General features: G+C 49.2%; 1 protein-coding gene across 1 annotated transcript in view; it reads right to left on the bottom strand.

Moving 5' to 3' along the window:
- Positions 1–3,307: 3,307 nt before the first annotated feature.
- Positions 3,308–16,174, bottom strand: part of Vapb (VAMP associated protein B and C) — a 37,014-nt gene continuing 24,147 nt past the window's right edge. Inside the window, exons 3-6 of the mRNA XM_036183856.1 lie at positions 11,215–11,318; positions 8,537–8,617; positions 6,719–6,895; positions 3,308–4,648 (exon numbers count right to left, since the gene is read on the bottom strand). Coding sequence (XP_036039749.1) covers positions 4,490–4,648; positions 6,719–6,895; positions 8,537–8,617; positions 11,215–11,318 — 521 coding nt within the window. The 3' untranslated portion in view covers positions 3,308–4,489. The remainder of the gene's footprint in view (positions 4,649–6,718; positions 6,896–8,536; positions 8,618–11,214; positions 11,319–16,174) is intronic.

Below are 16,174 nucleotides of genomic sequence, written 5' to 3'. Positions count from 1 at the left end.
GTGTGCTGTGCCTTTGAAATTTTCATATAAATGTAAAGGGAATAAATGAACAGGTGTGAAGACTACATGCACGACTGTGGAAATGGTGGTCACCCGCTTCCTTAGGGGTCTCTGGCTCCCTCCATGCACCCCAAATAGTAAATCCTCAGATGCCGAGGATGCGGTGACCATCAGAGGGCTGGGAGCCGGGCAGTAACACACTCACAGCTACCTGCACCCAAAGCTCCGGTGCCGGTCGTCTGTCACCTGCTTTGTATTTCTCCATAGGTTCAGAGAGCCCAGACACAGGCTCAGCTGCTTTCAAACCTCAATAGGCCACTTCTATAATGCCAATTTTAATGAACTTCTCTCATTCACATTTAATTTACAAGTTATAAGACACCTCCAGGTAAAGCAACCTTACCTCACAGTGGTAATTTTCTTTCTTAAGCTCCCAGTTCATTCCCCAGGCACATACATGTATTCATCATGTGGGATGTGTTCAGGCCACACCAGAGCCCTGGCTCTCCCTACTTAGCCTGGAAACACCAGCTAGGTCAGGGCAGCTGAGGTGCCTGACAGCAGATATCTTCCTCCACCTCGTTCCCTCCCTCCATCAATCCCCAGATCTCAAGCAAGCAGTGCCTTAGCATGCACATGCAGGCTGGGGTTCATTTAGCTCAAAATGAAAAGGCTGCCCAGCTTAACACACTGGAGCTTTCGTACCCCTGTGTACAGGGCAGAGCCTAGCCGTGAGGTTTTGTGGAGGTGCTCTGCAGCCAGGATGGCATTGACAAAGGCTCCTATCACACACAGTAACTCTGTCTGGGGAGGAAAAAGGCCTTCTCCACATCCAATCAGGCCAGGGAACCCTGTGGGCCACGATCTCAGAGCTGCCCTTTGCGTTCCCAGAGAGTGAGGGCACCTCCCGCCGCCTTGCTGCAAACAGTGCCCATCCATCTATGCTCTGCAGGGGACTTTTAAAGACAATTGCATTTCTGCTTGGCTTTGAAAAGCGCTCTTTCTCATTAACAGCAAACATGGACAGGTGTAATTAGGATGAGTCTGGTACCTTCTGGTTACTCACAAAGTTTTACTCAGCCCCTCCGTCACAGTGGACAGACTCCAAAGGAGACGTGGCTATCACCTCGAGCAAAGGGAACACTGTCATCTAACGGGAGTGGAAAGCAGAATGTCACCCGAGTATACAGAATGACCTAAGTCACAGACATGACTCTCTCGATGTCCCTGTCTCTCCCTTACCACAAGGATTTTGCAAACCATAACCAGAAATCTGCACTTGGGCCAGTGATTTGGAGGAACTGAAAAGGACAAGTGACGCCACATTTTGGCATGGACTCTGAGTTTGAAAACACCAAGATTTGTGTGAAAAAACAAACAAACAAACAAAAACAGGCACCATTTGGGAACCGTCAAGCTACTACACACGGCACATATGCTACACACAAACACACACGTGCACATCCAGGGCTTGTTTCCACATTAATCTGAAGGGCTATTTAGCTGTGAGCTCTCACTGATGCTGCTCCGTCTGACTCAACACAGCCTGCAGGCTGGGCCACTGCTATCTTCACACGGCAGTGCTGTCCCTGGGATTTGTTTGAGAGCAGTTAGGTTTTCACGGCTCACTGGAGGTTCTTCATTCCCCTTTCTGTGTTATGTAGGTATAAGCCGTCTCTCCAGGCATAAACTGTCCACTGGTAAAAATCAATTTTGATTTTATCAGTATTTATTACTGCTGGTGCCAGCAGTTTAAAAGACCAGAGACGGAAAACATGCAAACTAAGAGGAGAAAAAAATTAAAGCCAGGGCCTCACACCGACAGACAATAGTGCCGGCTGTCTTTAAGAGGTGCTCTGTATTATTCCAAGCTTAAATTATCAACTTAGAAATTCAATCAATAGCAATTGATGGGACTCTGCTACTGCGTCCATCTGTGAGCACTGTGGCTGTTGCTTACACAGCCAGGACACCCAACTAGGAGGGGCAGTGGACCCAGTAACCATGGAGGACTTGCCTGGGCTGCTTCTCGGCTGCCATCCTACCGGGTCTCAGCTTTACCCCTTCCAGAACATCTGACTCTGCCCTCTCTGGAGACTGCAGACTCTTAGGACAGAGAGCCACACTCTCCTCCTTTTTGCCTTACTCAGTTTTTTTTTCTCTCTCTCTCTGAAAATTCAACAAAAGATACCCCAAATGTGCACATCTCTCTTCAGGGCCCCAAATATAAGCACTCTTCCGTCAAACACCTCTCTATCCCAGCACATTTTTTACTGATGGGGATAACTCGGAGAATTACCCACTCTGCCTTGCTAAGCTCCCTACAGTTTCCATCCTCCTCTCAGTCAAGAAGCCCCACCAACTACCATGCCCAGACAGTCCTCCTCAAGGATGAACTTCCAAGGGCTGTACAAAGGACAGACATCTGTGTATCTCGGGACTTGTTACTGCTTCCCGCAACCTCAGGCCAGCTAAGAGCATTCTCACAGCACACAAACAATCACCTTCCACGGCTCTCACCATGGCAGCTTTAATCTCGACATCTGGCTGTGCCTCTGAAGAATTTTTCTAGCACACATGGCCATCCCTTAAGAACATTTGCAGACCTTAGCCCTGGTGTCAGTGAGCTAGATGACCCCTGTAGTTCCTATTGGAGGCCCTGAATTACTCTGCTCTCAAAGCCTGGAAGGGCCCGAAGCTGCAGAAGGATTATTGGCATCACCTTCGACCGTCAAACCCCAGTTCACCATGGAAAGCCAGGTGGCAGGTCAGACTGCTCAGCTCAGCCTTGACCCTCCCTTTCTCAGGTACATGGAAAGAATCCCGGAGACTCTGATGTACAGAAGACCAGGGCTTTCTCAGCATTTCCTGAGAACACCTGGGGTCACTCAGATAGGAAGCTACATACTCAGACTACCTAGACTCCCATCTCACCGTCCCCAAGCTCCAGCTGGCCAGTGAGGCACAGCAGTGGCGCGGCTCGAGTATCCAAGCCTCTTCCTTTAGACTGGCTTGTCCTGTCAGACCTAGGTCTGTCACTGAAGGGCCAAGGTCACGGAAGAGAAGTCAGCGGGCCTGAGATGGCAGCAGTTTTATTTTCTATACTGTTAGCTGAAGCCAACCAAAACTATAATAATCAAAATAATAGTAATCTATGTGTGTGTGTCCACACAGATGTGTGTACAGTCAAATCATTAAACATGTGTTTCCCACTGATAGAGCTCATTTTAAAGCCAACCTTCCATAGCACACTAACGATGATTAATAATAATAATCCCACACAGCAAATGTGACAAAATGACAAAAGAACTCTTAATTTGGGGCTTTATTTTAATTTCTTCTTTTAGGATGCTACATAGTTGAGCAGAACTGGATTGGTCTTTTACGGCATGAAATTAATTCACAGTCAAGACTCTTCATTACCAGCAGATGGGTTTGCTGAGGCGCTCCCCCTCCTCACCCTCTTGCAGCCTGACTCACTCATGCTGAGAAGGGCAGGTCAGACCTGGCCTAAGTTCTAGATAAATGAGTAGCAGCAGAGAGCGAGGGAAGAGCAACCTAGAGGCCTGGGTAACCCAGAGCTGACTGTCAGTACAAAGAGTGTCCCTCCTCAGGACAGCTGTTACTGACCTACAACAAAATACTTCCTGGCAGCTGTCCCCTGACTCAGACTCTCCCCACCCCTTGCTCCTCCAGAGACACGGAGCCACAGTGCCCACAGCAGCACCCTGTCACTGGGACTCTGTAGCACAGGTGATGTACAGGCCGCAGCCCTGCCTGTACTCTGGTGACAGGAGGAACACATGAGATGAAATACATTAAATAAGTTAAATATGCATTACACATCTCTGGTAACAGCTCAGTGTCACTACATGAACCAACAGTAATTTAGCTTGGTCCCTTTAAGAGAACAGAGCACAGACTTTATTTCATTCATGACCTACAGCTACACAAGATGTGGCCACCATGCAATGCATTTTGGCTTCCCGTAGCTCTGCATGCCTGAGGAGCCAATGGCTTGGACAGAATAGCAGGCCTGGGAAAGCCGCCTGAGTGAGACCAGGCAGCATGAGGTGGCTGTGGAGGGGACAGCACACCCCACCTCGAAGGACTCAAGCTCCCACAGGCCAGCCCCAACATGTGAAGAAGAGCTTCTTGCTTTAAGAGAGGTGATCTAGGAACATGTGCCAAGGCCTACCCGAGTTTAACGTGACAGCTACAATATACCACTGTGGTTAATCTCGGTGCCCCTCAGTAACAGACCATTCTTCCCTCATCCATTTACTAGACATTTTTAACTTTCTAAAAGATCACTATATTATGCTATATTTGTGTGTGCATTTGTGTGTGCATGGGGAGGGGTATTTAAAGGCAAGACCTGTGAGATGTCATCATACATTAATTTCTTTTTACGCATGGTTATGATAAATTTAAATCCCATGATGTGGTAGATCCATCAATCCAATCTGCCATCCTTCGCATGCGGCCTCTACAAGGCAATCTTCCCTATAATGACACCAACAATAAAGAACAAAACCACCAGAGCCAGCAGCCGGGCGCTGAGGCCTTCCTCCTTCCCGGTAGCAGCCAGAGCCGCCATGGGGCTGTTGCTCTGCAGCGCCTTCCTCACCCGAAGCCCATCTTCTTCCTAGGAGGAATAAGTGCACATTTCAAAAGCGGACCATGGCTTGGTAGACATGATCCAGACACAAGGCAAAAGCACATGGAAGCCTACAGAGAAGCCACTGCCAGGACAGCCCTGGCCTCAGGGTCCTTCTGGCTATCAGAGCTGCTGGCTCTCTCCTGAAACCAAGCGGAAGTACACCCTCAGCTTCCTATGAACTACAGGAAAAGCTCTCGGGCTGAGGGTCAGAAGGGGGACTGATTTTTTGGCCATGTCTTGGCCTCTTCTCTGCCTATCTCCAGATCTGACCTCTGCCCTGCCCTGAACCTAAAAGTTTGTCCAGCCAACTCATCTCTGCTTGAAATCTCAGGTACTTCTCAAGACACAAACCACAACCAACTATTCAGTGGGGACCTATAAGTCTGGCAAGAGATCTAGGTAGACGACTGAATCAAATAACCTTGGAATTTGAAACACATACTATGTGCACCTGCTGCCATAGCTGGTAAAGAGAAAACTTTCTTTCATTTGCCCACCACAAATACCTCCTAACTAATTCATGGCTTCTCGCTTCCACACCCACCACACTCCCAGGATGGTTAAGGAATAAGGTGTTTGTTTTCCACTGCCTCCACCTGAAGGACCTGCAGGTTCCTCTAATGCCCTTCCCAAGCCCACCGCTACACAGGGTCAGTGCTAGGCTGCTCCATTCTGAGACCTCCCACATAGCTGACACTCTCCAGCCTTTTCCTCTGCTTCTTTCTTATCTGCCAAGTGCCAAGTACAGTCTCCCATGATCTGCAGCTCTCTGATCCCACTAAGAACATGTAACCACCACTGTCTCGTCACTCCCTCAGCCTCATGGACAGGAGCTCCCCAGGGCAGCCTGCTCACAGCTGAGCCCACAACACCTGGCACACAGCAGATCTCACTAAACAAGAAGCCAGTGTCTGTAAAGATAAAGTGCCCCCCCCCCCGTCAAGATGGCTCTGATATTATTTTAGAGATATTCTGCTCATGGGCAAGGCCAGCACCACAGCACAGTGATGAATGAGCTCCAGCGTTCGATTAACTTTAAAAAAATGGGCACAGCAAAATACAGCATTTATTTTATTGGGTTTACATAGAAGCTATTCCGACCTATAGATCACTGTAAATGGTGCAGAACTCTATTTCTGAGGAGAGATATGCTCAAAGAGAAGCTTTTGCAAAGGAAGATGCTGAAGCCACTTCCAACCTGCCATCCTCCTACATCTGCCTCAGAGCTGGAATGCAGGGGAGTCAGCTTAAGTGAGTGTGTTCTGTGCATCTGCTGCCACAGCGGGCAAGGAGGGGAAACCTATTACATGCTTGGCTGGCATCATCAAGATTAAGAACAAATAGGCCTCAAAATTTAAGCTGTAACAAAAGCTCCTATAATCAGATGTTCAGGTCTATCCAAATCCAAGACAGACAGATCCACAGTGCTCGAGCTACAGGTCAGTCAGAGAGACACTCAACAAAAAGGCCTGAGAAATGGGCCTAGAGTGGACAAGACCACATGAAAACCGCATACACAGTGACATGGGCTGCCTCTGGCCTCCCCAGTGCAACCTGACACATCCATAGCCTGGCCGGATGCCCTGAGCTGCAGCCTCAATTTCTCCTTCGCGCCTCCACCTTTCTATGGGGCCAGTACCATGCTTTTCTTCTCACCACCACCAGAGCAGCCCGAGGAGCTTCTACTGCCCAGACCCACTTGAGACTTCTCACAACTGATGTGCCCCTGTTAACAATATGAGCAGGATCTGGCCTCCAACCAAGCTCACCCAAGGGGCAGCCACAGTGGGGTCTGACAGTGCACATTCAGAGAACTGGTTCAACTGAGGCCAGTGGAAGTGGGAGTGCTTTGGCTCTCTAGGTAAACAACAGTTTGGCAGGCAGGATCCAAACAGCCTTTCAAGAGCCCCAAAAGAAAGCTTCGCAAATGAGCCTTGGGGGAGAAAAAGTAAGCCAATGCAAAGACACAAACCCAGCCGCACTGCCCAGGCGCACGGCCCAGCCGCATGGCCCAGCCGCACTGCCCAGCCGCACTGCCCAGCCGCATGGCGTTACCTGGAGCTGCCTGCCCTCCTCCCGCAGCCTCTGCACCTCGCCCTGCAGCCGCTTGCATTCCTCCATCACTTTCTGTACTTCTGCGTCATCAAGGGACGACGCCGGGGACTTAGCAGCCGCTGGTGCTTCTGTCTTGGATGCACTTGTAGGTATAATTTTATTTATTTCTACATCATGCTGTTCAGAAATAAATGAAAGCCCAAGGGTCACCAAGTATGTAAGAAAGGATTTTATGTAAAATAGCTCTCAGTACACAATACATGGGGTAGCATTTCATCCACACTGTAAAATGTCACATTTATTTTTTAAATGTATCACTTCATCTAATATCTTGATAATCTAAAGCTACCGGGCCCTAGAAATTATGAATAAGGGCAAATAATGAAGTTAGGCTGAGGCTAATACTTCAAGGAGGAGAGAAAGGGCCGCGCACATTGCACCATCAAATTCCTGCCATGCAAAAATTAGCATACTGCAATTGTGCAAGCTCAGGAATTATCAGCTGCAAATTACCTTTGCAGGAGAGCTGAGCATCCCAGGCCCCTGGGGGGGGGGGGGGGGGGGAGTAGGAGGCCCAGAGAGTGCTACACATGGACCACCTGGGATGAGGAGGAACAAGCTTTGAGTCAGCCATGCCTCTGTCTGGGGAGATCACAACACTCCTGTGTCCCCTGCATAAAATGGGTCATGCTCTTGGAAGCATCAGTGGAAGCAGGGTGAGGAGTACTCAGAATGGTAGCCTGAGGTTCTGGGCAGCAATCTGAAAATCAGACATTCAGCTCCAACTCCCTTCACTTCCCACTGAACGGAGAGCCCTAGAAGGCAGAATCCAGGCCTGTGCCCTACTTGTCATGGGGCTGGGGTCAGGATCCATGTCTCCCTGTTTCTAAATTAACTTTCCTACAGCAGGATGCTGTTCTCTCTCCATTCAAAGAATGGATGGAAGTAGCTGATGACAGAGCAGAAGAAAACAGACAGTTCTGACTGCCATCAACAGCATTCTGTGAAAAGACACTGCAGAGCACTTTCCCTTTCCAGCTCTCACCAATTCTGGCAGGGGCCTGCAGATCACGCACGGCTTTTACTTCTTAACATAATTTTAACTCTCCTGGCCAGTTTGAAAGGAAGTGTACATCGGTATTTGAGATGTCATCTCCTTTCGTCTACTGGTCCACAGTGAAGGCCCAGATGAAGTCAGCACAGGGAGAGAAGGGGCAGTGAGGGAAGTAGGGGATGAGGGGGACTCCCAATGGGGCAGTGGGCACACAACAAGCTCTATGAAAATCTGGGGGTACTGCTAGCATCTAGGGAACAGCATGTGGAGGGTGGGTGGGTGCTCAATGCTAGATACCCTACAGTGCAGAGGATGCAAGTGCCAGCAGCACTGAGGCCAAGTGCCTCATCTCAAGGCGGAGCTGCACTGACTGTCGGTGGGAAGGCGGGTGGGGAGCAGCTGCTGAGGAAAGCAGGCTGGGAGCTCTGAGGGTTTACCACCTGTCTAAGCACCACGGTAAAGGGCAAATCACTCCACTGTGGTCTCTCCACTTTGCCAAGCAAAGGCTCCCTGGGATTCATGACCTCAGGAGCCAACAGGTTGCTCCTCTCAAGGGGAAACTTTCAGTTAGCTGTTCTCCACAAGTCTTTCCCAAGGCTGATTTATAATGCCAGCCTATCTGTTGACTTCAGCTTCTTTTTTTCCTTCATACATTAGAGGAAGGAAAATAATTTGCCAGCTTGAATCTTTGTTTCACAGGAGATGGCATGCAAATAAGTATCAGCTTGCAACATTCGATTACTGTTAACTAGAGACATACTTACTGGTTTAGCGTTTTCTGCTGGCAATTCAAACACACATCTAAGTTTTGAATCCATAAGGTCTTCCGGTTTTGCCTCCTTCCACTAAAACAATTTAAATTTAATAATCAGGGTATTATCAAGCTGCTGGAAGAATAATTCTCCTCCTATAACTGACAATTTCAGAAAAATACTCTTAATGAGAAAGCCCTGATGTATATCAAATAAAGAACTTAAGTCTGCTGAGATTTCAATATTTTTAACATGACAAGATTAAATGCACTAGCTCTCCTGAATATTTATCACACTTTGCAAGCCCTGCAGTCTCTGCCTGGCTCCTTAGAGCCTGCCCAAGCTCACCCATTGCTACTTCATGGGCAGCACAGGACTGGGAAGCATGGCTGAATAAGGGTGCCCCCCCCCCTCAAGGCAACCCCAGCTCTCTTTAATGAACTGTAAACTACATGACAGGGTGTATACTCCTAGAGAGCCGGAAGATGAGGGTTCAGCCCCACTCTGCACATCCACCACAGAACCACTCCACCACTGTGGCTGCATCAGAATGGCCTTGCCCAACCTCCCTACCCACCAGGGAGGGGTGTGCCCCTCACTAACATCTCCTCTCAGATGTGGAGGAAGGGTTGAGAATGACAGGTCAGCAAAGTGGCAAGGTGACAACTGAGAGAAGCAAGGCACCGACCCTCACCCTCCCAACCACGCAGAGCAGCTAGGGCAATCCACTGGTCCGGTCCCAGAGCACTGCCACCCTAACGATGGCAGAAGAAGTCAACAGGATGGCACACCGACACTCGCGGGACGCCCGAGGGCACTGAGCTACACAAGAAGACACCAACACACAAATAGTGCTCTGTGCATGTGTGCCCCCATGGAAGTCAGAGAGGATCATACAAGGGCCAGCTCTGGGTTCTTAATGCTGGTGACAAGAGGACACTCAAGTAGTCTTAGAGAACTGCCTACAAACCACAGGGCAGACAGACATCCTCAGCACCTGTGCCGACTCACCAAACTGCACCAAGAGCAAGACAGTCAGCAAGCAGTAACATCACCTATGTAGGCCATTCTTATCCCCACATCTGAATTTAATGATGATGACCCAAGATGTAAGACTCCCCTCCAAGCCCAACGACCTGCACCCAAGGTGCAGAGAAGGGCCCTGCTGGAGTATCCAAGGGCCGCACTCGAGTGCTCCGAGAGCACTCGATGGGAACTGGCCTCTTTCGGCTCCTGACAACCCCAGCTCACTGTCAACTGCACACAGTACTATGTCAGTAAAGAGTGCCCACACTCTACAGGGCAAAGGTGATCAGGCATTGCTCTCGGTTTCCTGCCTACTGTCAGCTCAAGAGCAGGCTCTCCTAGTAGTCGGGCCTGGTGTGGGAGAACTGGCAGTCACCTCCATGCAACTCGGCCTTGTCTCAGGTGGGCATGTCCACAGTGCCCTACCAAATGTGCTGCCCAAACACTTGAAACAGTTATAAAAACAACCCACTGAGAAACAGAAGGCCCCTTTGTCAACCTGCAGTGCCTGGCCCCTAATTACTCAGGTGAAATGTCAGACGTGGGCACGCTCTCCTCAAAACCCTATGGGCTGCATTTTTATTTCCAGTTCACAGGTGGCTAAAACCTAATGAAGAATCCACAAAATCTGCCCAAGACAGACCACAGCATTAGCAAAAGCAGGGCTCTGCTTCGGGATCAAGATGGCCCAGCCCCCACCCTTACAGCTGTACCACAGTGGAAGGCAGACATCCACTTTCCGTGCCTGTCCTGTGTTCCATTCATCACAAAGACTAACACAACACAGGGCAGAAAATGAAAGGGCAGAGGAATGTCTCCAGGGTCAGTCTTATGACAAGATCTCGCTCCAGCTCAAGACTTGACTTAACTAACTTCCCCTCCTGCCCCCAAGGTAGGCACCAATGAAGGCAGGTAGTTCTGCTTTCCCAAGCCCTCAGCAAAGGCTGCGTGGGGACACCAGCAAGAGACAAGCTTGGCACAGACATCCCTGACAGCCTCGACACCTCTGGGCTGGCCCGATCCTGAGGACCACTGTTCCTGTGCCGCAGATGGGAACCGCCAGCACCACCTTAGGGGAGAACTGCCATTCTGTTCTCTCTTCCTCCAGAAAAATCAATATTATAAAATAGTGCTTATTTATAAGAACAAAGGCATCTTCATTTTACCAAAATTAGAGACATTGTTAAACATGTACTCAAGCAGAGGAAGGAGAAATGAAAATGAGGCGGGCTGTGGGTGTAGCTCAGAGACAGAGTAGCTGCTTAGTACCAGCAAGATCAGAGTTCAATCCTCAGCAAAGAACCCAAAGAACTATGCCGACCAAGTAAAAGAGGAAAGCAATGCAGGGGAGTGTCAAGTGGGAAGTCAGGGGCATTTGGTATTCAACACAAGCACATCCTTCTGGGTTTGAGGGGCTGGAGACAGGTCAGAAACATCCTGTGGTATAGGAGAGAGGGAGGAAGGGGTCCAGGAGAGCATTGTTCAGTCCATCGAGTCAGAAAAAACAGCCATGTAAATGTTACAGCTGTTCATCAAAATGAGGAAAGCCATACAGGGATCAGAGTGCACAGCCCCCTGACAACACACTTGTCAACAGGGAAAGCATGCACCCGCCATGCCTGCCTTAGTGGACTGGAGAGGAGAAGAAGAAGCCTTGTACTTACTACTGCCTCCATATCAGAAGTGTCAGGCGGAGCAAACATAGACTGAACCATAAACTTGTGTTTACTTTTCTCATTGGGATCATAATCGAAAGGCTGTAACATCACTGAGAAAGAAAAGATTTCATTAGGAGGGACAGAATGTGGTCATCAGAGCCGTTTGTCTAGTTAACACACCGTGGAGCAAAGCAACTTCCCAGTTCTCCCATCCAGACCCCGAGGAAGGACATGAGCCAGCAGGGATGAACAGTCTTCCCCCAACTCTTCAGGGCAGCAGCTAAGCCCGACAGCAGGTGCTAGCTGAACTCAGGGGTTGTTTAGGACTTGGGGGCCTGAGTCTTGATAACCCTGGCCATGCACTCCCACACAGCCACCCTGACCTGTCTTACAGCCATTACTGAAGACACAAAATGGGAGAAACACCAAAGGCCTGCTTTTCTTAAAACATTTCAGGATGGTTTTCGTTTCTCTCCACCCCATTTCCCACGCAGCTCATCTAGGTAAGGCTTGAAATAGAACTTTGCCAATAGAATTCTAGAGATGGCTTATAAGCTGGATTTCCCACAGCAGGAAAAACCATTCCAACTATTGCTCCACCCCCCAGCCAGAACCTGAAGAAAGCTCACCCAAGGACCCATGGACCAGGCACCCTGCTGTTCTGTCTTCTACTCTGATTTGTTTCCTTGGACCTATTTCCTAGATGACCTGGGCCAAACCCTGTGACATGAGGGTTGCTTTGCAATATGCTCTTTGCTGCACAGCTTTAATAAGCCTCATACTGAGTGACCTTCCCTCAGACCTAAATTGACAAGCAGGGGAAGCCTCAGAGAGTCAATGTGGGCCAGAGACTGGGCCTTGCTCTTCCGTACTATCACTCACTCAATCTACAGGAGGCTAGCACTGCCCAGTTATTACTCAGCTGTCTGTTTTTCAGATGAGAGAACTAGAAATGGCAGCTAGCTTGCCTCACATCACAAAGACACACACACCCAAACCCAACGGGTCTGCTTTAGTATCTGCTCTCAACACATCAAGGGACACTGTCCTGCCCTCCCAGTGTGCTCCCAATAGGATCCACCTTCTAGATGGGAAGTCAAAAACTGTAAGTGGTATGCTTAACAATGAAGCCAGGATCCCAACTTGGCTCTGACTCTGGGGTCACAGTCCCACACTATGGTTCCTCCCGAGTCTACCTGTAGATGGTGACTCACATCTTTAATCCTAGTACTCTGGAGGCAGAGGCAGGTGGATCTCACTTTGAGGCCAGCCTGGTCTACATAGGATGTGCAAAGCCTGGGTCAACCCTAGCACCAGAAAAAAAAAAAAAAAAATGAAAGAAAGAAAGAAAACACTACTTGTCTGCCACAGAGCCATCTAAAGACTCTATTAACTTCCTGTCTGGGTGACCAACACATCCACCAACACAGCACCACCACACACTGAATGAAGTAGACATGAGAATTTAGTCTATTAAGACGTCAAATCTGCAGAAGCTGTCAACAATGTGAGTCTTCTAATTTCTGGAGAATAGCTACTTTCATAAAAAAAAAAAATACTACCACAAACATGTAATTGATGAATTGTAATTTTTAAAGAAATTAGTCATTTTTAAATTTCTAATATAATAAATACCACTATAGCTCACAAAGACCCACACTCTTGGGGTCTTCAACTGTCAGTAGCACAAGAAGTCCAGAGACTATATACAGAAGTACAGCCACCTCATACACCGCCTTTCTGGCCCTTTCCAGAGGTGGCCCTTCTAGAGACAATCTAAAAAGAAGAGAGTTAGCTGCGGTCATGCTGGAGCCTGAAGCCAGCACTGCAGATGGAGGGTCCCAAGTCCCTGTGCTCCTCTGAGCAAGCAAACACTTCCAGGCCCACCCACTGCAGCTCTGCCTACAGCCATCACTAGCCCCACCCCTGGTCTATAGCACCTACCTCTGCTCAGCCCCCACTGTGGGGGTTGAGAGAACCACCTGATGGGCAGGGCACACAGGGAGGAGCTAGTGGTGGCCAATCACACCTCTGTATCAACACAGACATATGTTCAGGGCCCTCGAGGGGCTGATCAGAGAACCTAGGCCAGGAATGGGAACCAGGGCCTCTGGAGGGGTCGTCTGGGAAGCTCTGGCATGAGGTAGGGACTTGCCCCTCCTCCACTGCAGAAACAAGTAGAGAAGCAGCTGCCTGCTTCCCACTGGCTGTCCTTTGTGTATATGACACTCTACAGACCCTGGGTGTACCTCAGGACCCCACACCCTCTTCACACAGCCCCTCACGTACGCCACTGAGTTCCTGTCCCTCAGCTACCACCGTCTCATGTCAAATCCAGTTTCAGCTGGAACTTTATAAGAACATGACAGAATAAATGTTGGTCAGTGCTAGTTCATTGCAAATTGTGGCACAAATTATGTACTTTTTCTATGACAGGCTATAAAAGAGCTTCCCATTAACTTAATTTATTTCATTTAAATACCAGAGACACTGATGATAAAACCCTAAGTGAACCGTCCCTCCTTTCAGAACGCATCTGCTGACAGAACATTAAAGAAGCCTGTTACCAGGAGACGACCTGGGCTCAGTCACCCCCTCACCCACACTGTGCTCCGGACACAGAGCCTGATGCATTAGACACGAAAGTGGGGCCCTTGTGAAGAACCTCCAGGGTCATGAAGCACTGATCGATCAGGCCAGACTTCCTTCAAAAGAGAAGAAAACAGTCAGCTTAAAACACACACTGGCTTGGAAAACGACGACCTGATTAAATGCAGCATAAAAGCTGCTTCCAGGCACCAGGCAACCACTGACCACTTTCATCTGCACCACAGTGGGAGGGGTGAATAAGGAGTCTAAAGAACAGCCCCATTCCGCCTCAGTTCTCACCTGGAAATGTCTCCATGTTCAATAAGCCACAGCCAGCTCCAGCTCCCACTCACTTTCTTCCTCCCAACCAGAGGCTCTGCCAACTTTCTCCCTGTGTCATTCCCACTAGATTAGCCCAAGCATCCCTTCTAGACCCAGGAAGACATGCCACCAGTCCCACAGTACTCAGATCACAACTTCCTAGAACAGCAGCTCCTGCCCATGCAGAACACAGCCAGCTCAGTTCCTCACGCCCTCTGGGCCCCTCCCGCACACCCCCTGGTCTTGCCAGGCCTAGACCTGTTTCTGGACCAGCAGGCATGCATCAAGCTCTGTGTTCTGCATCTTGTGACGTTCTCCACCATTCCCAAAACCTTCCTTCATTCCTACGCTGCCCATATCCTAGCATGCCCTTCAAAGAACGGTCAGCCAACTTCAGTATGTACCAGAATTGCAAAGGACCCCTTAAAGAGAATCTGCTGGAGGGGGGTCCCCGCTGAGAATCTGCTCCTGGAGAACTGGGCTGTACTCTTTTTCTGGTAGGAGCCATGCCTGTTCCTACCAAGAGAAGCTCACTCACTGTAGCCACTTTCTACAGACCCTATGTGTACCTTCTTGCCAATTTGCCTCCCCTAGGTAAACTGAGTCAAGGACTGGATGTTTGTGGAACTTACTCAGGTGTTCAGAAGCTCCCACTGGCTGCTGGTGTGAACCCCATTCCCCTCCTACCTTCAAAACACCCTACATCACACTCCCTTTAGAAATGTTCAAGGGAGCTCAGTGGTGGAGGGAGGCACGTGCCTTTTATCCCAGTAATTGGGAGGCAGAACAACAGTGGCCAGCCTGGTCTACAAAGAGAGTTCCAGGACAGCCAGGCTACACAGAGAAATCCTGACTTGAAAAAACCAAAATCACAAGAACAATAACAACTAAAAATAATAACAAATAGGTAAATAGGAATGTTCAAGGGAAGAGATTCCCTGCCCTCATCCGACAGGCTCTCCTCTCTGCTCGCCCTTCCTGCAATCTCTTCTTGCTGCCTGCTCCCTCCTTGCACAGTCCACATTATCAGAAGACCACCATCTACCCCATCTACCTACCAAACTACATTTATGAAATGATGGCACCACTGCTTTTTTCTAACAACCAAAGTCAAGTGTGACTTCTTCAGCAAGGCTGTAAATGATGGAATACTAGCCTGAAACAAAGGAATGGACATTGCAGCTTACCCAAGCCCTCACCACTAGCAAGTTCGTTATTTCCTTCCGGGGTCTCAGAACGCTGACACTATCACTACCTTCCTGGGCCTCCACTACTCAAGTCTAGCAGGTGAATAACTAATTCCGTCTGGTTCTGAGAGTGTCGTCGATCTAACTCTGTCCTCCGTGGGCCTCTCAGCTCAGGTAGCAAGTCCCTGGCAGCCTGCTCCACTTGTTTGTACAGAGGCCACAGGGCACACTTCTTCACCTGTCCCTCAGAGTCAACAGAACGGAGGCATGCAACAGGCTCTTTGGGCCAAACACCAAGCCTCACTCACTCCTTATTATGAACACTTTCTCAACTGCTTTCCTGTGCTGTGACTAACAGCAGAACACAGCCAGGCCTCTCTTTGGGCCTCCCAGTTTAACTATACACCCTGTCACTCCCATAGTCTGTTCAGTAAGACCTGTGAACCATGCCTCTGAGGACTGACCATCTGAAACACAGAGACCAGTGTGTTCTAAGTCCAGAGACTTCCCATACCTGGCAACTTTCATCTGCTCTGAGTGCTCATGACCAGTCTGCCAAGTACTCTTGCTGCTTCCTCTCCCAAGGCTGCCTCTCAAGCCTTCTCCCTGCCTTCTGCAATGAGCTAGAGACCAGAATGGAGTAGTGAGATTACAAAGAGCAGGATAGGACTTCCAGGGAAGCCAAAGGCATCACCTGGAGGGACCAGACTGGAGGAGCATTTACCATTTCACTCCTGCATCACCTTGCAGAGCCGAAAGGTACCTTCCAGCTAAGTGTCCCCCGCCCAGTGTTCTGGGTCCTTCCTTTGATCATCTTCATAAAGCATGGACAGTCTTCCTAAGAAACCTGAATCCTATAGCAAGCTTCA

The sequence above is a fragment of the Onychomys torridus genome, chromosome 4 (genome assembly GCF_903995425.1).
Source record: "Onychomys torridus chromosome 4, mOncTor1.1, whole genome shotgun sequence".
NCBI classification, from domain to species: Eukaryota; Metazoa; Chordata; class Mammalia; order Rodentia; family Cricetidae; genus Onychomys; species Onychomys torridus.
The sequence above is the reverse complement of the archived record's forward strand: the minus strand, read 5'-3'. Positions and strand labels throughout refer to the sequence as shown.